A 24,523-nucleotide genomic window follows, 5' to 3' on the forward strand; every position below is an offset into this window, starting at 1 on the left:
GAATTCATCTCCTTCTCTTCTTGAATGCTAGATTCTACCTCCCAAGCAAATCCCCAAACTCCTCCTCATCAACTCCCGGCCAATCCTCCCACCCGTCCTCCCACATCTCCCCCAACTTCTCCGCCTTGACTGCCCTATCCAACTTCTTATCCCCCATAACCCTCTCCCACCTCTTCCAATCCTTATCGTCGAGCAAACACTCGTCCAACAACTCCGTAATAGCTTGCGGATCCAGCCCCTCCCCAATAAACACCAACTCCTGCCTCCGATCTCCCCATTTCCCCTTGAAATCGCGCTCGATGGACTCCCGCACGTCTTTGTCCTCTGGCCATCCCTCGTCGGGGACTTCAGCGAACCAGGGTCCTCCGCAGCCCACTGTGAGCATTCCGCCCGCTTGGCTCCATTCGCCGAAGTGCATGGGGCGGGTTGCGAGCCAGAAGAAGCCCTTTGAGCGCAGGACTGGGCCGAAGGCTTTGCTCGCGCGTTTGTTCGCGAGGATTACGGATTGGTCTGGTTGGTCGAAGTCGGTTATTTCTGTGTCTGACTCTTCGTCTTCCTCCTCCTCTTCTTCGACATCATTCTCACCCTCGTCGTCATCTTCGTCATGGTCATCGCCGTTGCCGTGGTCATGGTCATGGCTGTTCAGCGACTGCAGCAGAATAAACTTATCGTGAATTAGCTGGAACAGCCGTCGAGGGTGGAAAGGGCGTCGGGCAGTGTAGACAAAGTTATTGATGCCGTATCTGCCATTGTCATCGTCAGATTCCCATTCAGCAAAATCTCAAAGGCACTGAACAAACATACTCCAGCGTCTCAGGCTTAGGCGCCATCCTCTTGCCCACCCCCGTCTCCCTCACCGTCATCTCATGCAAACTCCTCAACCACCCCGCACCAGCCGCAGCCTTGAGGAAATTAAACCTCCCCGTGCCAATAATTTCCTTCACGTCGACCTTACTATAGCTGGCTTCAATTAACTTCGCATCAGGATTAAGCAATCCAATCAGCCGTCTGATTTTATTCTTTGTCTCCTCATCCACGGTCTCGATCTTGTTCATGATCAGCACGTCCGCGAACTCGATCTGGTCGACCATGAGATCGGAGATTGTGCGTTCGTCTTCGGGGATGATTTGGTCCGTGCCGTATCGGTCCGATAGGAACTCGGCTGTGTCGAAGTTGGAGAGGAGGTTGAATGTGTCGATTACAGTTACCGTTGTGTCGAGCTTTGCGAGGGTGTGGAGGCCGCCCATTTGGGCTCTGCAGGTAAAAACACAGCCTCCGTCAGTTTCTGCTCGGAGTATGGAATACGAAACGAGGGTGGAAGACATACATCTCCTGCAGTATCTTCCTAGTCTCCTCATCCATCTCCGCTGCACCATTTTCCTCACCCTCCTTGTCATCGATATCCATGCCATTCCCATTCCCCTCCCCCTCAGCCTCAAGCATAGCCATGCTAAACTCACTCGTGAAAGTCTCCGCAACCTGCATGGGCTCACTAATACCCGTGGACTCAATAACAACGTAATCAACCTCCTTCTGCTTCGTGAGGCGCGCGAGTTCGGAGAGGAGGTCGCCGCGCAACGTGCAGCAGATACAACCGTTTTGCAGCTGGATGAGTTTTTCTTTTGTTTGGGAGACTTTGTGGTGCGTTATTAGGGCTGCGTCGATGTTTAGGCTGCGTTCAAAGAGAGAATAGGGTGTTAGTTTGTTTGTGATCATGGGATGAGAGGGAGAAGGGGGAGGAGGTGGAAAGGGAATGGTCGTACGAGCTCATGTCGTTGACGATTACCGCGATGCGTAGACCGTGGGAGGGAGATTTGAGGATGTGTTCGAGGAGGGTGGTTTTGCCGCTTCCCTGGGGGTTGTTAGCATTTTGCACGGGCTCGTGGCTTCAGCGGTGCTTGATTGCGGGGTGGACGTACCAGGAACCCCGAGAGGAGGGTAACAGGGAGCTGGCGAGTCTCCTCTTTCTCTTCCCTCGCGATCATCTTGCTTGCTACCTTTTCACAAAAATCAGAGACGGAGTCTACCAATGAGTTGAAAGATGAATTCAACGAAAGAATTGAACCTCGTAAGTCCAAATTAAATTGTGCGCTCCTTCCAACACCTTATATACAAATCCCAACCACAGAAACCCTTAGCACGCCCCCAAGGTATCTCGCCATGCATCCCACCACCTTTCTCCATGCACCCAAGCTTCCATATTGTATCCGATATATGGGGTCGATTGCTCGAGAATGACATTTGCGTCGATGTGATTCGTCAAGGGCGCTCTCAAGGTACCTATCCCGGCGGCCCCAGGGTCCCCGGGTTAGGGTTAGCCGAAGATAAGACAATTTATGGAGGATCTTATTGGATGGCGATCTCATTATCAACATACGCAAAAATTCAACGAGATATATAATAATAAACGAAGGGAGGAAACTAGGTGGTTGATGAGGCGTAGTGTGCAACGCCCATGCCCATGACCACCTCAGTACAGTAAACATTCGGGAAGCTCGGCTCCACATCTCCTGCCATATACTCAAGTATTTTTAGGTCCTCAACTTTAGGGGCCGATATATCGATCGCGAGATTCTTTCTCTTTCGACTCGAACTCGGACTCGGACTCAGCGCCCTCAAAGCTCCGCCAGTAATTGCCGCAGGCAATGAAATCCACTTCTGGCTCTGAAATGTCGATTTTCGTGCTGACATCGACGTGACTCGAGGCCGCGGTGGATGTGGAAAACGTATTTGAGTTTGGGTTCTCGTCACCTTCATCGGTTGCGGTTGCGGACGGGCACTGTGAATTTCCGCAGGCGTGGACTTGGTCATGCGAATGCGGACACCGGCATGGTTGAGTGCTGCTGGGACTAGTGTTGCAAGTTGTGTTTGTGGACATGGTGGTGCGTCATGCTCTGTTTGTATATATACTGGGGTCCGGGCTCCAAAGTCATTTCTTGCGAGTTTTTGTGTGTAGGAGTAAGGGAAGTTTTTTTTCTACCCACTTCACTTAGTTTACAACGTGCTTCTGCGCCTTTCAAAGTTAGGACTCTTAATTATTTATCCCAAGGTTCAGTTGTGAACCGTCTCAGTATCCTTGTAGATAATGCATTGATCCTTGTCCTTTGCCGAAAGGCGTTTGGAACGAATATTTGATACAGCGACAGGCGGTTTGGCCATATAAGCAAGACGACTGAAGTCCTTGACGTCACTCTGGGCCTATTCATTCTCACCATGGCATTGTCTTTAACGCAGCAAGAACATACGCTTCCCCAACATAGGAAAATCCCTGGAGAACCTTTCCCGTCCACATACAGTCCGGGATCGGACACCCTGGAACCCAACGGTCAAGAATAAACTGCTTTCCTCGCGATATAGCTAGAACAGTATCTAACCTTTCTTGGAGCCCAAGCAACTGGACGTGTGGATAAAGTTGCGACAGCGCTAGTACTGCGTATGCAGTTTCTTCTGTAGAGTCCATGCTGCCCCATGACCCATTAGGTTTCTGATTTCGGAGAATGTACGCTTGCAGCTTTTGGAGGCATATCGGGATGGTTTCGAAGATCAGCTCGAATGATATGGCGAATACGCTCGATTGGCCGTTGCGGGGGCTTAGGGCACAGAGGGATTGAGTGATGGTCATTATGGTGTAAAACTCCGAGGTATTCTGGTATTTGATCGGTTAGCGTTCCTCCCATCTGTAACGGACCTGTGATATACTACAGGGAGTGATAGTGATTTACCCAGTGATCAACGAGTTTTTTCCCCTCCGAGGACCGCTCACAAAGGAACTTGGCGACCTTCTCAATCTGGGCGCTGAAGGCATCCGGATCTGGACTGTGCACAAGACAATTGAGGACGTTGGCGTTGGCACTCATACTTGTAAGGGAATTCGGCACTCGGTCGTCAAAGGTCTTAAAGCATTCGTCGCCTTCGAACCTCCTTATCATGGCTACGGGGCTGACCTTGTACCCCGGGATATTGACAAGTGTGATGGCTCGAGATGTATTATCGGCGTCAGGGTAGAAGGTGGATGCTTCGGCAACTGCATTAGTAGATATTCGTAAGAGAATGGACACGAGAGCATACTAGCACCAACAACACCGTCTTCGACTTCACGCTCAAGGACACGGAAAATTATGTCCACATCTCGCTTTGCGAGTTCATCCATTGAAAACCCGTTGTCAAGAAGCGCGCTCAGGACCTGAATATCGGTCAGTTGGTGGGATCTTTAACCAGAGGAAAGGTACGTACCCAGCTCGCCTCAAATATCTCCAAGGGGAAAACACTCCCTACCGACCCATTTCCCCTTCCAGGACCCTTGTGAACCGCATCTCGAAGGTATTCCTCACACTGCGTATTCCATGTCGGAGAGTATATCAGAAACACAGCAGTAGACGCCGGAGATGCGCAGATGCCGGCGGGACCAACGAGATTCCCAAGTCGCTCAAGGTCGATATGATCTAGGAATGCCTCGAGAGGAAAGAAGCAAAGCCGGCACGGACCATTATTTTCATAAAGCAACTCCAGATTCACGCTTGATGCCTCCTTATACATTGCCATCAACTCTTCTTTCGCGGGGAACTCGAACCGCAGCCCGTTGTCCTCGAGCAAGTTCAAGACAGTTGGGACAAGCAGCTCGAAGCCAAGATGCGTTATTCCTTCCAATTGTAAGACTTTGAGCTTCTGGTCAAGGAAGCGCTTTGCCTTGGATATCGTTGCCAAGCCCCGACTCAGCGGTTTCTCGCCATCACGCGACACAGATCTATCATCCTTGAAGTGGGTAAGGAGCGCCAGAAGCGCCGCAAGGGAGTGAACAATGCATTCTGGAATTGCGAGGTGCTCGGGATACTTTCGACTCCCTTGTTGACCACCCTGGTTGAGAAGGTCCCACCCACCCTCCTCATTCTGCTGATCAAGAAGGTACTCGAAGCATTCGGGGAACAGCCACTCGTTCCTGCCTTTTTCTCCGGGTTTCGGGATCATGGACAACCAGGCGGTGTCGTATATTGATGGTGTCATAGAGCCTACTCCATTATCGGAGGCGATGCTCACTGCGATGCGCCTGACGAGCGCTTGGGCGTGATGGAGGAGGACGGGGGCGTGGACGGACTTAGGTTGCTGCAGACTCTGAGGAGGGGCAGGAACCGTGCCGCTTGCCCCGAGGATGTTCTTTTGTATCTTCTTCAAGACGCCCTCCATGGTGTCACAGAGTGAGGCGCGAGATGACGTACTATGAAGAATTACTATGAAGAGCGAGCCATGCTGTACACAACAAGAATGTACGTAAATTCGACTTACTCGAAGACTTGCCCCGAGACAACCAATTTCCATCCCTGACACTGCTTTTACTTCGCCGGCATTCTCCTTCCCTATGCTGTAGTTGCCCTCGGAGTGGTCTGATTGTGACCAGGGTGCCTAACACAACCTTGGAATGTTCCTGGCCTCTCGGAACAATATCCCGCTTGGCTCCTATAACCTTCAGGAGCTCTCGGAATTTGGCTTTCTGGGATCTACCCATTACATTTTTCTTAGTGGCCATATTCGCTGCCGTACTCTGCGCCGACTCGTCCTACGAAAGGCTCCACACGACTGCGAAGCATTTTGCTTGGGTAAGACATCAGGAGATGATACCGTATCCTTGCTAGGTTTAACGCATTGGTCTGACCAGAACGGACGGGCAATATTTTATCTGGGATGACAGCAAAAGATATTCCCCGCTGAGCCCATCATTTGCTTCGCATCGCATTTTCTTTCGTGGCAGGATTCGACTGCGGTACTCTCCAACACAACGTCGCCGGGGTCGAGACCCACCTGGACGCAAGTGTGAAATACTTCAAAGACGCCATTCTCGGCGAAGAGCTGCAACCTGACTTATCTTCTTTCACGCCGAAATTACAGAACGCCGGACGAGACCGGCACATGCTCCCAAGGTGCGTTTTCATCATCCCCGTTCCCCACCGCACCGCGGCACTCCCAGACCTAGACCCATGAATCATGAATCACCGATCGCCAAACCGAGCTCATTTATACTAGGTATCAGTTTTGGTTAAGGCGTTCGAATCGGTGAGTGCAGTTGGCGAAAGGCTTATGCGAGGAGTGAGCCAGTTGGGAACAGCAAGGTGGTGCATTCCCGTTGCACTCATACTCTTTCCGCTATTATGGCGACGTGGATGCACAGTTACTCGCTATCAGGTTCACGGAACGGTTGTTCATCGCAGCATACAGTATCACCCGGGAAGTCCGTAAATTAAGCAGGGCGTAAGCGATGTACGGGAACATTGCTAGAAGCAAAACAAGCGGTCAATTTATTGATTATCAATTCTTTGCCAGGCAACTAAATCTCAATGCTCGGTCATGGATCTAGGAAATGCCAATGCGATGCTTTGGAGGCGAACGCCACAACTCAAGCAACGATCACGACTGAAATATGGAAAACAAGGGCATAAGTAGGGCATGATGATCGCTTACGCGACCAGAAGAAGAATCAGCCAGAGTAAAGCACGCTGATGGCAAGATGTCTATATTCTCTCAAGGTCAATACGCCCATTCCGAACTGCAACGCTCTTATAAAATACTGCAGAGAGTCATGATTATAATTCATGGGTTCTTCATGCATTGCAATAAACTTCTGACAAAGGGTGGCTCGGAACTTTCTTCCAATTGTTGTTTTAGAAGTCTCTTCCTGCCGAGTCAATCGGAATACGCGTAGTCTGAAGGCTCACGTGTGCAGCTCTGGGGGTGAATGGTATAGAGCAATATTCTATTGCTTGCGGTGGGAAGTTCAATATCCGGCTATAGAGTAGAAGTATAGAGGTCTATATATGATTGGTGCGCAGAGATGAGAGACGGCCTATGTTCCCAACGCAGCCACTTGTTGCAAGCATATTTGTCATTAATATATAGCCTTTACCCCCTGGGAAGTGCAGCGACTGCCTACATTCCGCCCTTATAAGCATGCCGACTGAAGCCCCTGATTTTATGGCCCCAGTTATAGAAAGCATACGGCACCGGCACCATAATGGCCGACGCAACCCCCAAGATTGTAAGCGACCACATAACACCAATATTCGAATACATTACCATACTGGCCATCATCATGCCACCGGAAAGCAATGCTCGTAGACAATTGACTGCCGCCAGGGCCGGCCGAGGCAGACCAGATCCCGTAACAGGCTGTGAGATACTGGTAGCATGATGCGAAGACTGTTGTGAAACTGAATCCAAAGAACATGAACGCCGCAATGGGCGACCACGGTGAGATGTCGGCGCGGGAGGTATACGCCATCCAGAATAGTGAGACTGGGATGAAGGGGGCGCCGACCATGGCGTAGTAGAGTTGGCTTTCTAGCGGCGGAGCTAGGGCGTCGATGTCGACATCGACATCCTCCGCGTGTTGTGCTTCGGCAGACAGATCGCTGTTTCCGTTTGATTTTGGTCTGATTGCTCTGTCGTCGTTGTACTTTCTCCCTCGGCCCCTCACGTTGTCAAGGTCGCGCTTCTAGAGCTTGTTCGCGAAGGGAATCAGCAGGCAGGACAAGCAGTTGCCGACGAGCTGCGCGAAGAATGTCAAGCCTACTTGGACTGGATCGAAGCCGTAGATGTCTGCGAAGATGTAATTGAAGCCGTTGAGAAAGGTCAGGAGGATGACATAGATAAGGGTAATGTACCAGGTGAAGAGGACGAGAATGGCTTCGTCAGCTGTCACGACAAAAGGCCGCCAAATGGCTTGCATGATCTGGTACCACAGCGAAGACTTGCCTCTCGTATCTATTGCGAATATGTGGGCATGTCTGTGACGCGTCTCAGCCTGCATTATTCGTGTCTTCGCCTTATGGAGAATTGGCTGAAACGTCTCTGGTAAGACTACAATCACCATGAACAAAAGCAAGCCGGTCGCAATAATAGTTATCCAATCGCCCCATCGCCAGGATGCTCCACCGCGGTAAATGGCTCCTCCGACAACAGGCGCAACAGCGGAGCCTGTGTAGGATATGACGGCAAACACCGGGAAGACGTATATGCGTTTGTGAGAAGTCCATAGGTCTGACAGGCTACCCCCAGCACATACTAGCGGGCTGGACCCCAGAAAGCCTGCAAAGAGCCGAAAGACCAGTTGCTGGGCGAGTGTATCTGCGCAGCTGGAGAGACCAAGGCAGATCATCATCAAGCCCATTGTAACAATGAAGTCTAGATTACGGCCAAAGGTCTCGGAGAAAGGGCTCGTCACCAGGGCGCCGATGCCGAAGCCGAAGAGGAAAGTTGCTAGACAGGGTCAGGATACCGTAGAGGAGAAAAAAAAAAGGTGTGCTATGTCTTACCGGTCACTCATGTTTCAATCCACTTGGAGGTGCCAAAATCTTGCGAGTTGGGAGTCACCAGGGGCGCTGGAATGGCGGTTGCGAATGCCACCACACATGAAATGCTGGAAACAAGTAAAGTAGCCGGCCATTTGGTCGTCAGGTTCCAGGCATGCGCATCTATCCAGCCAATCTCGTCGTTCATCCATACTGAATGGACGGAGTCATTTGCTGCTGGGAAAGACCCTGCACTGGAAATTCTGTGGAAATCTTCTCCCTCAGAAGCAATATTCTGCGATACCGTCAGTTTCAGTAAAGAGTGTTCGCTCCGGTTGTCGTTACGCACCACTCGCTTGTCAAGTGCACGTTGGACAGCCTTCTGTAGTCGATGATACTGATATAACACCCGCATGATATTCCCGTCGACGGGAATGCAACAGTATGCATAGCACTTTCCACATTATATGTTCGCTGGAGATGGCCAAGAAAATCCCCTGGTCGGGAGGGTTTATAAGGTTCCAAACACCCTGAGTGACGTTGGAGCAGCATCACGCACCCAAACGTTTGTCGGAAATGCAGAAGCTGTCGTTTGCCAAAGCCTCGAAATAGAAAATTATTCGCCTGTGACCATCATCAGCATCAGTGAAAAAGACCTAGACTGCAAATCAATGAGTCAACGTGGGGAGCGGCCGTTATTTGAGCCGCTAGACACATGTGGACTTGGAGCTGAACTCGGGCCCAATCCCCTCAACATTATTGTGACAGCCTGTTGACAGACTTCACATCGTGCTGAGACATGACCGGTCGGTATCGCAGATCCCGTCACCGACCAACTCTGGTTGAGGTTCATGGGGCAGAACGGAGAGTTTCAGCGACTTCCCCCGACTCTTGTACTATGTGTGACACGCTTTCGATTTCTGTGAGCAAAGCCCTCGTTCGAGTTTTTTTATGCTGTGTCAAATCCTGCTACTTCAACGGCATGATTGCTGAGAACCAGTAGTCTAGATCAAACTAACAGGTGAGAAGGCCCGGAGCGAGGCTTTCCAAATGGTCTGGATTATGTTGAAGCCACGGTGCAAGATGTATTTATGCACGGCCTGCGTAAGGAAGGCAAGTCTAGTCAGGGGATGGTACCCTGAGAGGAACCAAGTTCCTGCCGTGTCGATTGGTAGCCTGCTCTACCTACTTCCGGTTCTTTCCAGTCGAATAATCAAGGTCTTAAGTTGGATATATTGTTGAGCTAGTTTGTGAATGAGGGCTGTACATTTCCTAGTCTACAATATGCTTCTATGAACCATTGTATTATTTAGACAAACTGCCTTCCAGTGGTGTTTCGTGACATACCTTTCCAAGCAAACTAGCACTCCAAACATCAAGAAAGGATATTCTGCAGCGACACCAGGTTCCGAAACCCATGTACAGTATCAGTCAGTATCGCATTTGAATAGATACCGCCACTTGAGCTCCATTCGAGTTGCATGCCGCAACCTTCTCTACTTTGTTTCATTCAAAGTACTGCATGACAGCCATTCTCCAACTACAGTACCGGTCCTTGTCAGGAAGCCCCTTGCAGCCTCGGCAAAGGCTGAGTTGACTTGGTTTAAACTTAGCCCTCTCAGATGGCGACACCTTCTTTTGCTCTCGAAAGCGCCCCGTATTAGCCAGCTCTGACACTGAGCCACCGCACAGACCATGCAAATGGCAGTGCAAATCACCTGTATAACTGAGGAGTGACTAGTTTTCACTTCTCCTGTACCTTTCCATCCATTTCCCGATTACAATACACTGGTCACAATCATACTAATTATTGAGCATGACTTTGAGTGCAAAAAAATGCTTAGAGGTAAGCTTGGCCGGACTAAGCCATGAGCAAAGTGCTTGCGGTGCTGATAAACGAAACCCTGATATATCTTGCCCAATGCCTGGAAAAACGTGCAAATATATAAGTGGACAAGAAGTGAATACATAACCAATGACTTACTAATCTTACAGAACGAATGAGGTCTTAACGCGAACTCAGTTGGACGAGAAAATAGATCTGCTGCTCTGCAATACTGATCGTGAAAATTATCTCTCACTGCTGCCGGAGGTTCATGTCTCCCAGCGTCCTGGCCTCGAGTTCGCTTTGGGAGCCTTAGGATGCAGGCAGAAAATTTTCGCGGCTAAATGAAAGACTGGCCCCACAGGGCCCTAACAGACTTGGATCTTTATTGGTGCAAAAACATCGGACTTCCCGAAAACCTTGATCACAAGAAACCCGATTGGCGGAATTTAGCCGTAGCATAGATCCCGGGTAATTTGACCATTGGGGGTGGAGTGGGATCGCAGTAGTAAACATGCCTGTTTAGGTGGTATATCGAACTCCGGGATTCTGATTAGATATCGTTCGCAACTGTTAAGGAGTCGACCTCCCCTTCGACGCGTGGAAGTCAGCTTCGTTGCGACCGCATCCGAACACCAACCAGCATGGCCGCCCGACCGTCAACTCCGTTAAGCCAGGTCCTGCCACCCCTCATTCTAGGAGGGGCAGGGTTTAGTTATCAACTCACCTCGAGTCCAAACCCAGAGAACACGCGAAAGGTACTCCTCCGGGCTTTTGACCTCGGTATTCGCGCCATCGACACCTCACCGTACTATGAACCGTCCGAGAAGCTTCTCGGGGAGTCGTTATCGCATGCGGAGTTCACAAAACTCTACATGCGGGATGATTATCTCCTCATCACCAAGGTTGGCCGAGTCAGTGCGACAAAGTCCGATTACTCTCCGGAATGGATTAGATACTCAGTGGCTCGGTCACTCGAGCGATTACGGACGAGTTACCTGGACGTGGTATTTTGCCATGACATCGAGTTAGTACCGGAAGAAGATGTGCTGGAGGCGATTGGAGTGTTGTGGGAGATGGTAGCGGCAGGGACAGTGCGATATGTTGGGATCTCGGGCTATCCGATCGATACGCTGGCCAGGGTTGCTCGCCGCGCACGAGAGATATATGGCCGACCACTAGACGTAATACAGAACTGGGCTCAGATGACGCTCCAGAACGATCGACTGGAACGGGAGGGCTTGAAGGCATTCGCGGAGGCGGGCATATCCAGCGTTTGCAGTTCGAGTCCACTCGCAAGCGGCCTGCTGCGCGACGAGGGCGTCCCGATCGCAGCCTTAGGAGACTGGCACCCGGCCCCGGATGGTTTGCGGAGAGCAGTACAGGCTGCAGCAGTCTACGTCGCTTCTCAAGGAGAGTCATTGGCTAGGCTGGCTGTGCAGTATGCCCTGCAGCGAGCGCAGCATTGTTCGACAGCCGACTTTCGCGTTGGAACGATTCTTGGAGGAACGTCTGTGGCGGAAGTTGAAGAGAATATAAACACGGCGGCGCGAGTACTCCAGCAGAGTGATGGAATGTGGAGATGGACAAATAAAGACCAGGGCCTTGGCCCTGTCACGAGCAAGGAGGATATCACGACGGATTCCCGATTGTTCTCTGCAGTGCATCGAATCCTGGGTGCATGGAAAGATTATAGCTTCGGGGATGAAAAATCACAAGTAGAGGAGGCGGTGGTCCAGACGAAGCTTTAGAACTCATTATGGAGAATAAAGAGTCTTGGCCGTGTCAAATTGAGTACACGGGGTGATATCCCCCGAACTAGGAAAGGAGATTAACCGGGGAAGGGGCTAGTTTCCTCATTTAATCTTGGTTCTTCCCCGCATTTTCATTCTCAGTCATCTATCTGCATCCCCTCGGGCCCTAGATACGGAAGATGGTGGATCACGCCTGATGGACGCCAGCCCAACAGTGCTAGACGGCGGCGAGAGCAGGCTGCGCGTCTTGCGAGCTTGCGATCGATGTTCTCAGTCGAAGCAGCGCTGTGATGGAGAGCGCCCATGGTAATTCCCCCAACCACGCTGTTAATCTTGGCTAAGCATTAACTTCGTTCAGCCAGCGATGCGCAGGTTGGTGATTTGGCCTGGCCTCGAATGAACGACTGATTGAATGTCTTTTCAGAACGAAACACTCCCTGCCAGTATGAGAAGCTCGTGAGAAAACGCGGCCGCCGTCGTCGCCCGAAACCCGCCAGTGTAGCCCATAGAGCACTTGCACCTGGCCCTCCTACTCTGAACAACCTGATCAACCCCATCGATATTCATAACTCCCCAGAGAACAGGGGCGTCGTTATGCATCGGAGGGTCACAAACCCGCTAAGCAGTCCGTCGGGGACAGAAGACGTTTCTTCGCGCCTTACCATCGGAACAGGAGACAATGCGGGCAGCAACGAACAGCAAGGCAGGAGCGATCAACTTGGTCCCGGTCCCAGCCTGACTGGGTTTGAAGGACATCGAGACCTTCCAAACCCATTTCTCTTCCAGGATGCCCTTTTCGGGCTGCCAGGACGTCCGAGCAGTCAGATCGCGCTCACTCCCGGGCGCATCGAGCATTGGCTGGACAGGATGACCCCGATACCACGGAGTGTTTCTCGCGGTCTCTATTCGACAGTTTCGCACAAAGCCTTGCAAGAGAACCTGAATGTTGGGCTAGGCCAGGGTAGACAGTCGTACCCCTGCCTCGAGCCTTTACTGCCATATCTTCAGGGCATTATCTCAGCCAAAGATGCCTCCGAGATGCTCGAGATCTACTTCAATGAGCAAAGAAACACGATCTTCAAAGCCACCTCCCCTTATACAATAACGCACGTCATACACCCCTCCTCCGTCCTCCACCCGACGTCCCCAAGACCGACATCCTCGGTCCTCTTGCTTGTCATGCTGCTCTGTGTGGCCCAGACCGCGGACATCAAGATCTTCGATCCACCTGGTGCACGACAGCGCATTGTCTTGGATCTATATAGACTTGCAATGGACTTGATGGAACCGATCGACTGGGACAACTACTTCCGAACGTCCGGTACGCCGACCCAGAAGCTTTCATGATACGCGAGCTAACTCTATCAGATGGATGGCAATATCATCCCGGTGGCGGGTTCTCTGATAAAGACGGGCGATCGTCAGTATCGCATGCCGCTGGAAGCGGGCTTATACCTGATTTCCTTGGTTCCACAGACGCAATTCTCGCGATGGTGATTCTTACGCTTGTGGTATCGGGTGGCCACTTCAAAGCCGACTGCCTGAAATGGCTCTCGAAGGCCACGCGGCTGGCGCGAGCCAGCGGGTTGAGCATGGAGGACGAGGGGATGCAAAATCGAGGACTTCCAAACCAGATTCCCCAAGAACACAACTCCAGTCGTGAGTGGCTGATTGTCAAGGAAGAACGCCGTCGGCTCTTCTGGCTCATCTACTGTCTCGACCGTCACCTCGCTCTATCGTTCAATGCGGCAGTTCACTTCCCAGAGGGGACATTCTGCGTCGCGGCACCCCTACCCGAAGCCATCTGGCAGAGTCTTGAAAGGGTAGACCTCAGTTCGATTCCTGTGCCATGTCTAGGTCCTCCAGCGAGAATAACGGGGTACGGTTTCTTTGAGTACTTCCTGCCCCTGGCGACCGTCCTTGGGCACATCATCGACTATCACCACATCCAGAACCATCCTCTCCTAGGAGATACACTAAATCTCACAGCAATCCACAGGATCGAGACTCTCATCTCACAGCGAGAGCAAGACCTTGCAGAGTTGCAAGACCAACTCGACAGCCCCCTCTCAACTCGACATCTTCTGGACCCCCTCGACCACATTCTTCCATACGCGCAAAGTCATAGTCATAGCTCGGCCTTATCAGTCGACTCGAAGAAGCCGCTAGTAATAGCTTACAGCTCGCACATGCTCCACGTCTTTTACATACTGCTGCACGGCAAATGGGATCCAATCTCGATGATCGAAGACAAGGATGACTGGATCACATCGGATAGTTTCCAGGCCTGTGCCTCACACGCCCTCAGCGCAACAGCAGCTGTGCACCAGATCCTTACGCTTGACCCAGAACTCACGTTCATGCCGTACCTGTTCGGAATCTACCTACTCCAAGGGAGCTTTATCCTCCTCCTGTTCGTCGACCGAATGCCTGAGCTGGGCTTTAATAAATCCGTTGAGGAAGTTTGCGAGACGATCATCCGCGCCCATGAAGTCAGCGTCGTGACACTGGATACAACATTCCAGGTACGTACTGCACAATCTTCCCAGGCCTGGTAGAATTGAAGAGAAGCTGGATAACTAACTACCGTAGAAAAATATCCGCAAAGTCTTCCGATCAATGCTGCATGACGCACAACGAGCGGATCCGCACTTCCGCGAAACGCACAAGGCTCGCAGAAGAGAGATATTGTCGCTGTATCGCTGGACGCGCACTTCCCACGGATTGGCGTACTGAACAGTGGCGAACAGTGGAATGTTTTCTGTGTCCTTGATCTCCTTCCCCTTGCCGCACTGAGACCCGTCCTGCGGGTCTATTCCCGAACGCGCCAGTTCTTTGATAGACCCATCTTAGACCTCGAGACTTGTTGCCCAAGTGGGCGTAAACTTAGTTTGCGAAGGCGCAATTTGCGTCTCCGCGGTTCTGAATTCAACGCATATCGGTTGCAACTCTTTGGCAGCGTGTAGACTATGCCATAGGATCTACGTCTCTATGAGTAGGATGATTGAGTGCTTATATAGGGCGTGAGCCATAGACATAGAGTCACCGTATTCCAAGTGCGACCATCTGATGGTGGAGTAACAAAGTCCCACAGCATCGTCCTTATCACGATCCCGAGTGGGACGAGCTCGGAATTCCCAGCGTGGGGGCTGTCCATTCACATTGATCACCCTAAACTCCCCACGTTCTAGCCCTCGAATTCAATTTCAGTTGACAAGGGTCGGGAGGGGCTCCAATGGTCTGATTGACTTTCACAATACTGGCCGTTTTTCTTTTTCTCCCAGTGTCCCTCCTTTCCAATAACTTCCACTCAATGCGCCCAGCGCCAGCCTGGACAAGCAATACCAGCAACCAAGACCTCTCTACTTTGTCGCGCTAACAGAAACACGCAATGTCTCCTTCAAAAATCCCCGATCGACCCCACGACGACGAGGTCCCGATCCTCATCGTCGGAGGTGGCCCCTCCGGCCTATTGCTCGCATATATGCTGGCTCAATTCAACGGTACATAACAGCCCTTTATCGTTCTCTAAACAATATTACACACAGCCACTAGAAGCTTAGCTGACACTTCCTATGATTTAGTCCAAACCCTCGTAGTAGAACGCTACCCCACGCGCCTCGCCGCCCCAAAAGCGCACGCGCTGTCCCCACGAACTCTCGAACTAGTCCGGCAATTCGGCCTGGACGTCAACGAGATTCGGAGATTGGGGTCGCCGCGCAGTGACGCGTACTGGGTCAATTTCTTGACGAGTTTGAGTGGGAGGGTGGTTGGGAGGTTACCATATGAGAGGATGGATCCTGATGTGTTGGATGCGACGCCGCAGATGATTCATAATATTCCTCAACCGGCGTTTGAGGAGTTAGTGGCGAGGGAACTGATGAACGGGTACAGCGGGCGAAGTGATATTAGGAAGAATCATTCGTTTGTAAGATTGGAACAGGTATGGAAGACCCTCGGCTGAAGTTAATATAATGCTTGACAGTGCGCATCTAATACAATTCCAATCCTGCAACCAGTTCGAGGACCACGTCCTCACGACCATCGAAGACCGCAGCTCTGGGCGTGAATACGTCGTCAAATCCGCACACGTCGTCGCATGTGACGGGGCGAAAAGTGCAGTGAGGCGATACCTTGGTGTTGAGTGTGAGGGTGAAGATTCTTGTCAGTACTCCCAATTCCACCCCACTGAACCTCGCAGCAAGTCTGACCAGGCAGACGAAACAATGATGACCATCCACTTCAACGCCGACCTGCGGCCCGTCATCGGTGACCGCGTGGGGATGCTGCACTGGATTATGGACCCTGAGACGTCAGGGTTCATTATCGGGTATGACCTGTCGGGGAATTTGGTGCTGATATGCAATTTCGACGTGAGTCCTTTGGATCTTCCGTCATGAGAAGAGAGACCCTGACAATAACTGCGCAGTCTAAGAAACACCCGGTAGAATCATGGAACGAGGCCCTCTGCCGCAAGACCATCAACGCCGCCATTGGTACAGACGCTGGCAACGTCCCCTACGACGTGCTCTCCTACCGTCCCTGGATCCTCAGCCGAAAGGTCGCGAAGGAGTACCAAATGGATCGTGTCTTCTTGTACGTTCCGTTCCCATTCTTACCTTATCCAATCCTTCGCCTTCAACCACTTGTAGTTGACTGTCTACATCAGAGCTGGCGATGCCGCACACTCCTTCCCCCCAACCGGCGGCCTAGGCCTAAACTCCGGCCTCGGCGACGTGCACAACCTCGCCTACAAACTGGCCTTCGTGCACCAGGACCTAGCAGCACCATCGATCCTAAGTACATACCAGTCCGACAGGCGGCAAGTCGCCCTTGTCAACGCCGCGCAGAGCGTGAAGAACGGGCAGCAGATCTTTGGTCTCCTCAAGGCCCTGGGAACGACCCACGACGACGTCAAGATCGCGCGCGAAAATCTGCATCGAAATATCGAGGACCCTGGCGCAATGGTGGGCATTAATGAAGGGATTGAGGGACAACGAGAACATTTCGATAACCTGGGGTTGCACATCGGGTATGTTTACGGGGACACTAAAGTCCCCGGGCACGCGAGTGTGTTCAATCCGGTTTGTGTGCCTGGCGCAAGGGTGCCGCATGCTTGGATTCGACCGATTAGGGCGTTGGATTTGCCGCGGATCGATTCGAGCTATGTTTCAGAGCTTGGCGAGGAAGAGGTCAAGAGGAAGGAGTACTCAACGCTCGATCTCGTTCCCGTGGACGGGTTTATTGTTCTTGTTGACTCGGCCTGGGGGGAGAAATGGAAAACGATCATTGCGGATTCGCGGAATTTGCTACCTCTACCTGCGTCCGTCAACGCTGCCTCGGCGCTGAAGCTGAATACCGTTGTGCTTGATTTGGACTTTGAGGTCCAGCCTGGACGGGCTGGAGAGGAATGGGTTCGACTGATGAAGTTGAAGCAGGGACAGGCGACGCTGGTGCGTCCGGATCAACATATCCTTGCGACTTTTGACTCGAGCAGTTCAGGCCCTGGGAATCTTGTTGAGGCTTTGAAGGGGCATTTGGGGTGGTAGATGGCGGATCCCAAATGGAAGAATTTATGGGAGGGCTAAAATAGAGGCTACAGTCACAGTTGGTCAAGCTCTAGAACAGTATAGACAGAATTGAGTGAAGAGAACTGCAAGTGTAAATGCCACTTGCGAAGCGACGTAACCGCAGCGTAGGAAGGAGCCAAATGCATAGAATATTACCTGTTCCTTTCAGACGCTCCTAAACCCTGGCTCTTCCACCATCCTCTGCAATACACACCACTCGTCGACCCGAGATCCACAAAATATCCCTTGACCACAGATCTACCATTGCCCAATCTGCCGCCTCCCAAATATTACCCGTTATTCTATTTTTCTAATTGCCATACCTCGCCGATCAGGCTGCTGCTGTGCCTCGCCGCTATCATGCGTTGACCTCCTCTCGCTGCTCGACCAGTCCTCTAAACACCTGACGTCTGTCAGGTACACCTGGCTTACTCTTTGATCCGGACGATGGCACGATGTGCTCCTGCGGATGGGTGAGCTACCATTCCTCATCGAGGTCCTGTTTGACGATCGCGGGTATGTGCAGCCGACGATCGTACTTCCATTGAGGCGACGAATTGCGCTACTAGATCACAAGAATGAGCGTGTCTTGAACCGTCGGCGATATGGTGACGCTGGGGACGCAGATCAATGCTAACAGACGTGCCCTGGGGTTGAGACCCTTGACCCTGTTAGGGTACTGATATGTTTTTTGGACCAAAAAAAAATGCTGTAGATTGCGGAGTCTAGTGAAGTTATTGATTCACCAGCCAAGTAGGTACTCGGAATTGAGCGTTTGGGCTGATTGAATTGCTGTGGTTCTGGAATGCTTTGCTGATTATGAGCTGTGCGCCGTATCCCGTTGTTTGGAGGATATGCGACTTAGGGAAGACACGAATCTCGGGGATATAGAGAGTTAGAATCTTCTAAAGGCTCCGCTCCTGAATTCAACTCCCAGGTTTATAAATGAGCGTCCTGGATTGATATTGATTAGAACTTTGGCGCAGCCCGATATTGTCCTCACCTCTCCCAAGGACCTCCGCTCTTGAAGGATCCCCTCAACAGAGTCGGAGTTCAACCTAATGCCCCATTCCTCTGGGTACATGGGGAGTTATCGTTCATTCCTCTAAAGTAAAACCCCGGCCGTGGCTCCGCCTTTAAAAAATGTTATCTAGAATTAACCTACTCATTTCCGTCCCTCATTAACTCAATGTACCCCTCTAAAACACCCCCCATCTACCCTCGGAACCACCAGCCGGAGCCCCCATGACTCGACACAAAACCTCATCAACCTATAATAAGTTCCGCCAATGCTAACCGCCAATACCAGGATAACCTGGTTGCATTAGCGCGGAAATGACCCGTGGCTTGTGCCCAGGCTGTGGAACGCGTAAGATCGCATAAGCAGCGCCGGTCTTCGATCGGAGATAAGGCGAGAAGAGTGCTGCGCCTCGTTTCGGCACTGAAGAGTAGAATAATGTTAGTGGTCTTGCTTGCTTGTTGTGCCCCGCTGGCGATCATTGTGGGTTGCAGATTCTAGAATTTAGGGTTAGTGGGGGTGTTGTCAGGTTGACGTTGGCGTCGAGGATATTGTGTCGAAAATGTCTAGAGGGAAAAGGAATAGTTATAACTTTCCTGCTGAGTTTGAGAGCAAACATAATAGGCTCACCTTACTACACCAATTTCAGCCTCATTTTAGCTGACGAGAGCGGGCACTGTTTGAACAGCGCCCAAGAGAAAAATATCAACACGAGCAATTCCTCAGCCTCATTCTTGTTCTCGTCACTCATCACCGACAACGCAACACCAAATAGCCCAGATCTCTCGGATCTCTCGGATCACTCGGATTCCTAGCCTAGCAACCTAGTCCACTCTGCATACAATCGTGGCAGCGCGCAGCCTTGTTCCTCAGACATCACCCCGCTGCCCACAGACCCTAGTCTCCATACTCTGGGACCGGTAAATGTCAGCATTGGCACCCATACGATGACGAGTCCGTCTTGGCCCGAGACTTGGTCAATCAAACGGGGTGTCTTTATCCTGATGCCTAAAGCTTGGCATGACCTGGTGTTCTGCACTCATGGGCTCGGAGGGTTGATGCTCTCTGGGCAGTGGGGCTGGGGCGATAGAGCGTAAGCAGAGGTCCTGGGCGGCGACTTCGAGCCTGAGCAGGTGAGAGGAGAGAGGCTATGGCGGAGTATGGTGATATATACTCCGGCGGGAGGTCCGTTTGCGTCGGAGGGTGCAGAAGAGACTGTGAGACTGAGGAGAGGTACATAGGTTGCTGCAGATATGAGGTTTCTTCATTCTCGAGTAACGCTTTTTGTGCTGGTTGAGTATTTTTTGTTTCTTTGTATATTTCTCTCCATACATAGTTCAGGTAAGTAACTTCATCCTCATCATCGGAGATCGGGAATTATCAAGGTACTAATTTCTTGCACAGCGTACTCGATCCGCTCCAACTCGCCCTCCTCTATCAACAGCACAACCCTCCAAAACATCGCCATCTACACGCCCTCCCAAAAGATCTCCCCACACGCATCCTTCAACCTCTCATTCACACTAGACAGCGAGTCCGAACAACCAGTCAAACTAGTTCTCGCACCAAACCACGACCTCATAATCCAAGAACCTCACATCAACTTTGTCGGCAATGACGGGGCGCGACGGACCGAGGTCCTATCACGCCGTAGCCAGAAGGTCTTTCGAGGTTCTGTCTACATCGAGTCTGGCGCCTTCCAGTGGAAAAAGGTTGGATGGGCGAGGATCCATGTTGTGAGATATGGAGACAATCCGCTGTTTAGCGGGGCGTTTAGTATTGGTGGAGCGCAATATGATATAAAGATTGAGTCTGAACGAAACGAGGACGAGGATCCATCACCAGCGAAAATGGTCGTATACCGTGGCAACGACAACCAAGCCGAAATCCCATTGCCCATGACGGATATCACGAATGGCTGGACCGACCCAACCTCACTATCCAAACGCCAATACACAATCGACAGAACCGACTTCATCGACTCCATAGGCGACAACAGCGGCTGCCCGAGTGATCGCCAAATTGCGCTCATCGGGATCGCAACAGACTGTACCTTTACAGCCTCCTTCGACTCAAGTGACGACCTCGTGCAGGCCCTAGTGAGCATGGTAAACACAGCCTCCGAACTCTTCGAGCGCTCATTTAACGTCGCGCTCTCATTCCACAATCTTACAATCCAGGAAGCAGGGTGTCCGTCGAGCCCATCGAGTGAAGAACCCTGGAATGCCGGATGCAGCGCAGGCGATCTCGATTGGCGCCTGAATGCCTTCTCCGAGTGGAGGGGTACTCTACGTGACGACGAGAACGCCTACTGGACGCTTATGACTGGCTGCTCGACGGGCACGGAGGTCGGGGTGAGTTGGGTAGGACAGCTGTGTAGTGGTGATATGGGCGCGAACGTTGTTGCGAGCGCCGCAAATCAGTGGCAGGTTTTTGCGTGCGTATACATACCCTCCCCCTCCTTCCTCCCCTTTGTCCAATGCAATGCTAAAGTCTTTTTTTTTTTGGCTTCTGGTGCAGGCACGAGTCTGGCCACACCTTCGGCGCCTACCACGACTGCGAAAGTACAACGTGCTCAAGCGGCGGATCCTGCTGTCCCTTCTCGGCATCAACGTGCAGCGCAGGCGGGGAGTACATAATGAATCCTATCTCGACCCGCCCGCAAAGCGATTTCTCACCGTGCACAATCGGGAACGTTTGTTCGGCGCTTGGATCGCGACGGGTGTCAACGAGGTGTCTTACGACAAATACTAATACACCAACTATTACCTTGGGCGAGTGCGGGAATGGAATTGTCGAAGCCGGTGAAGAGTGCGATTGCGGCGATGACTGTGATGATAATACCTGCTGTGATGGGTCTACGTGCCGCTTTCGCGGTGATGCAGTCTGCGATGGTTCTTCTGGCCAAGGGTGTTGTCACGACTGCCAGTTTGCCTCCCGCGGAACGGTCTGTCGTGCTGCGCTTGGTGAGTGTGATATTGAGGAGACGTGTCCCGGGGACTCGGGCGACTGTCCGGATGATGAGACGGAGGATGATGGGGAGGCTTGCGGTGATTGGGAAGGATTATTCTGCTCGAGTGGGCAGTGCACGAATCGCGATTTACAGTGTCAGGGGCAGGTTACTGGTGATAACTCGACTATCTCGTCTTGTGGGAATAGTACATGTATACTTTCCTGCTCGTCTCCTTCGGCTTGGGGCGGGGATGAGAGTTGTTCACGAGTTGGGGACGTTCTCGACGGGACACCCTGTGATGGGGGACTCTGTCGCGGGGGTGTATGTCGGAGTACTAGAGGTAGTGATGGGGATGGTGAGTCATGGTTTGACCGGCATCGGACGCTTGTCATTGGTCTTTCGGCTGGGATAGGAGGGTTCCTTGTTCTGTCTCTGCTTGCATGTATTTTTTGCTGCTGTTGCCGGCGTCGAAAGCCGAAGAGCATGCCTCCTGTTTCTCAGGCGCCTTTGCCTCCACGACCTGGGCCTGGCTATATGGCTCCACCGCCATACTCGGCCAGACTGACTAGACAGCCTCCCGCTGTGCAGACGCCGTACTATAGGTACGCGTGATGATAACGAGATATAGTTCATGATAACGTTCATTCATATACATACATATATACACTTAACAAACGTAGCAACCCTAAGAGCCCAACGCCTCCGGTAAAGGCGCCTCAGCCAACAAACTCCTCCACCTAAGCGGCGCTTCCCCCCTCCGTCTCCTCCAATAATTCGTCGAAGCAAGCAACTCGGGACTCCCCCTCAGCAACCACCCCCACTTCACTGCGAACCCCTCCGTAACCTCCCAACTCCTCGGATCCCAACTCTGCCCCCAAACAACCAACGTCGCCTGTGTAGCCCGCGTATCCCAGAACGCCATAAGATCATGACACAACTCCTCATCGTCATACAAATGCTCACCAAGTATCAACCAATCACGCATCTTCGGGAACGGGAAGAAATCCAGCCACGGATGATGTAGCATTCGGCGCTGGATATCTGTTGGCCGCAGCGCGAGCGGGATTAGCTCTTCGTTGTAGGATGCATGGTGCGGGGACGCCATGTTAAAAATTGAGATTAGGTCGTCCGCGCATGTCCATTCGATGTCCATTCCTACGGCTCGGATGTTCTGGTTTATGGCGTAGTGCACGTTCAGACGCGTTAGGCTGATTAGATGCTCGATTTGGGGCGAGTTGGCGAGGTAGTGATGGTGTGCGGTGGCTTCGAACCAGCGCTTGTAGGCGTTTGCGTTGCGGGGCGCCATGCCACATGAGAGTTGGCGCTCTCCTTTCCTGATTTCTATCACGTCTGTTGAGTTACCTATGGAAGAGCCCGAGTCTGTGGCTGTTGGTGAGGTAGACGTTGATGTGCCACGAATCGCCTTTTTCCGCTGGCCTGTCAGTGTCCACATTAGCTCTCCGCGTAACAGGAATAAGCGGCTGTGGCTAGTAGCAAAAGCAAAAGCATAAACAGCATAAGCAGGGGAAAGGAAAGGAAAACAAACATACGCCACTTCCTCTGATTCTGCCGATTCTGCAACTTCCTCCTCTCCTTGCGATCCACCACCCCGGTCCAGTCATCGTCGGGCGCCCACACATTCGCCTGCTGCGGCATGTGCGCGAGCGTGATCAGGGACCTATCAAAGGCTGCCTCGTGGTTGTGCTCGTCCATCGTGGTCCTCGGGTCGTGAACTTTGCCGTAAGCTTCAGTGTGGCGGGTGCGAGTGTATACAGTGTAGAGAGGAACTTGGGGGTTTTATGCGAGACGCTGATCTGGAGACAAGAGGCCCGTATTTTTAGCTGATTTTATTGGGGAAGAACAGGGACTAGGGGGCGCTAATGCAGGTTGCTTATGGGCCCACTTGGCCCACTTGGCGGAGGGGTGCTTTAGAGGGGTGGAATATATGAGATCATCTCTCCAGGTTCGACAGGTTCTAGAAAAGGCTTTCCCAAAATCATGACTTGGGTTCCCTCACGTCACCAAGCCGCGGTCGTTTCTCCTTTCGAGGATCATCCGATGCTAACCACCAGTGTCCCCTCGATTGGTCGCGCATCAAGCCACTCCCCATTCGCCGAGAGGACCTGTAGTCCGCCGGAATTGTCTTGCCAGAGCAGGGTGATGCATTGGATGTCTGTGTGAGATCCGATTCCAACATTGATGCTTGCCGCCGCGCCGTTGGTGCTTGTGCCATGGTAGTGCACGTATAGACCGTCTGCGCCGGGATGCGTTGTTACTGCGTCGAGGTAGGTCTCTTCTAGGTCCAAGGCGAGGCTGAGGCGTGCTCGGTAGAGCTCCAGCGTCGTCTCCTTGAACCCGGGAGGGTGGCTTGTTCCTGTCCAGAGGCCCTCTTGGGAGTGATCGGGCGATGGGGATCGATCTGAGACGGTTGGATCGTTGAACGGATTGTATCGGACGGAAAACGTTTCCTTTTGGTCTGTTAACAGTCAGTACGATCCGTCTGGTGCAGTGGGTTGAAAAGAACCTGGCTACCGTGCGACTCTTTATTATTGGTCTGCGTCGTTCCAACGCCGTGATATCCATCATTCTTCGGGAACTTGCTATGCAACACCTTCTCTTTCTCCTCGGCACTTTGTGCAAAGAACACCTGGGCTTGGTGTAGCGCGCGCTGGATCAGCTCCTCGGGGATTTCATGGTTCTTGACGTAGAAGAATCCTGTGCCTTCTGCTGCTGCCCTGATTTTCGCGGCGACATGTTTCCTTTCCTCGAGGCCATTGTCAACTTGCGATAGGTCGATGACAGGGATCTCGTCTTCAGTAGTATCGCGCCCTTGCAATGTACGAAGTTCGACGTGCGAGTATTTCGGCATGCTGCGCTTCTCTGTCGGTCTTTTGCGAGGCGAAGGCGTTGGTTTTCTTTGTCTTTCTATTGTCGTCAATTGAGCACTTTCAGAAGAGGATACCCGATTGGAGTCGGAACGGCAGTTGGAGATGGAAGCTTGGGCTCGAGTCGAGAAAGAGCCGAGACTCTTGGCCCTCGATAAATATAGAGACAATCCCTGTCAATCTGTATCGCGGGCTTCTGACTGGCTGCAAGGGGGCGATATCGCCATTCCCGCGCCAGATAT

General features: G+C 52.0%; 9 protein-coding genes across 9 annotated transcripts; 4 read left to right on the plus strand and 5 right to left on the minus strand.

Annotated features, from left to right (window-relative positions):
- Positions 1 to 34: 34 nt before the first annotated feature.
- BDV17DRAFT_297734 (CobW domain protein) lies at positions 35 to 1,985 on the minus strand (the record flags this gene model as incomplete). Its single annotated transcript, XM_073763552.1, has 5 exons — positions 35 to 743; positions 805 to 1,254; positions 1,328 to 1,672; positions 1,764 to 1,852; positions 1,920 to 1,985. 5 exons carry the CDS (start codon positions 1,983 to 1,985, stop codon positions 35 to 37), a joined length of 1,659 nt encoding a protein of 552 aa, XP_073617117.1.
- Positions 1,986 to 3,208: 1,223 nt separating this feature from the next.
- BDV17DRAFT_289892 (terpene synthase family protein) lies at positions 3,209 to 5,181 on the minus strand (the record flags this gene model as incomplete). Its single annotated transcript, XM_073761760.1, has 4 exons — positions 3,209 to 3,646; positions 3,723 to 4,015; positions 4,069 to 4,183; positions 4,234 to 5,181. 4 exons carry the CDS (start codon positions 5,179 to 5,181, stop codon positions 3,209 to 3,211), a joined length of 1,794 nt encoding a protein of 597 aa, XP_073617118.1.
- Positions 5,182 to 6,970: 1,789 nt separating this feature from the next.
- On the minus strand, positions 6,971 to 8,431 carry BDV17DRAFT_289893 (major facilitator superfamily domain-containing protein; the record flags this gene model as incomplete). Its single annotated transcript, XM_073761761.1, has 3 exons — positions 6,971 to 7,480; positions 7,559 to 8,244; positions 8,359 to 8,431. The coding sequence occupies 3 exons, from the start codon at positions 8,429 to 8,431 to the stop codon at positions 6,971 to 6,973; spliced, it is 1,269 nt and encodes a 422-aa protein (XP_073617119.1).
- A 2,023-nt stretch (positions 8,432 to 10,454) lies between these two features.
- BDV17DRAFT_297735 (Aldo/keto reductase family-domain-containing protein) lies at positions 10,455 to 11,852 on the plus strand (the record flags this gene model as incomplete). The annotated part of the gene is made up of 1 exon (XM_073763553.1): positions 10,455 to 11,852. The coding sequence occupies exon 1, from the start codon at positions 10,746 to 10,748 to the stop codon at positions 11,850 to 11,852; it is 1,107 nt and encodes a 368-aa protein (XP_073617120.1). The 5' UTR covers positions 10,455 to 10,745.
- Positions 11,853 to 12,051: 199 nt separating this feature from the next.
- Positions 12,052 to 14,745, plus strand: BDV17DRAFT_297738 (Zn(II)2Cys6 transcription factor; the record flags this gene model as incomplete). Its single annotated transcript, XM_073763554.1, has 5 exons — positions 12,052 to 12,161; positions 12,198 to 12,231; positions 12,300 to 13,176; positions 13,224 to 14,380; positions 14,448 to 14,745. 5 exons carry the CDS (start codon positions 12,052 to 12,054, stop codon positions 14,589 to 14,591), a joined length of 2,322 nt encoding a protein of 773 aa, XP_073617121.1. The 3' UTR covers positions 14,592 to 14,745.
- Positions 14,746 to 15,158: 413 nt separating this feature from the next.
- On the plus strand, positions 15,159 to 17,559 carry BDV17DRAFT_259333 (FAD binding domain-containing protein). The gene is made up of 6 exons (XM_073757425.1): positions 15,159 to 15,358; positions 15,440 to 15,798; positions 15,875 to 16,019; positions 16,074 to 16,228; positions 16,285 to 16,451; positions 16,525 to 17,559. The coding sequence occupies exons 1-6, from the start codon at positions 15,247 to 15,249 to the stop codon at positions 17,402 to 17,404; spliced, it is 1,818 nt and encodes a 605-aa protein (XP_073617122.1). The 5' UTR covers positions 15,159 to 15,246; the 3' UTR covers positions 17,405 to 17,559.
- Positions 17,560 to 19,659: 2,100 nt separating this feature from the next.
- Positions 19,660 to 22,060, plus strand: admA (ADAM family of metalloprotease ADM-A). The gene is made up of 3 exons (XM_073757426.1): positions 19,660 to 19,784; positions 19,848 to 20,880; positions 20,964 to 22,060. Exons 1-3 carry the CDS (start codon positions 19,697 to 19,699, stop codon positions 22,006 to 22,008), a joined length of 2,166 nt encoding a protein of 721 aa, XP_073617123.1. The 5' UTR covers positions 19,660 to 19,696; the 3' UTR covers positions 22,009 to 22,060.
- A 21-nt stretch (positions 22,061 to 22,081) lies between these two features.
- Positions 22,082 to 23,109, minus strand: BDV17DRAFT_289897 (bZIP transcription factor; the record flags this gene model as incomplete). The annotated part of the gene is made up of 2 exons (XM_073761762.1): positions 22,082 to 22,833; positions 22,947 to 23,109. The coding sequence occupies 2 exons, from the start codon at positions 23,107 to 23,109 to the stop codon at positions 22,082 to 22,084; spliced, it is 915 nt and encodes a 304-aa protein (XP_073617124.1).
- Positions 23,110 to 23,241: 132 nt separating this feature from the next.
- BDV17DRAFT_45184 (uncharacterized protein) lies at positions 23,242 to 24,361 on the minus strand. Its single transcript, XM_073764538.1, has 2 exons — positions 23,929 to 24,361; positions 23,242 to 23,872 (listed from the first exon to the last, which is right to left on the minus strand). The coding sequence occupies exons 1-2, from the start codon at positions 24,263 to 24,265 to the stop codon at positions 23,448 to 23,450; spliced, it is 762 nt and encodes a 253-aa protein (XP_073617125.1). The 5' UTR covers positions 24,266 to 24,361; the 3' UTR covers positions 23,242 to 23,447.
- Positions 24,362 to 24,523: the final 162 nt, after the last annotated feature.

The sequence above is a fragment of the Aspergillus undulatus genome (assembly GCF_047715775.1).
Source record: "Aspergillus undulatus strain CBS 261.88 unplaced genomic scaffold BDV17scaffold_15, whole genome shotgun sequence".
In the NCBI taxonomy this organism is placed as follows: Eukaryota; Fungi; Ascomycota; class Eurotiomycetes; order Eurotiales; family Aspergillaceae; genus Aspergillus; species Aspergillus undulatus.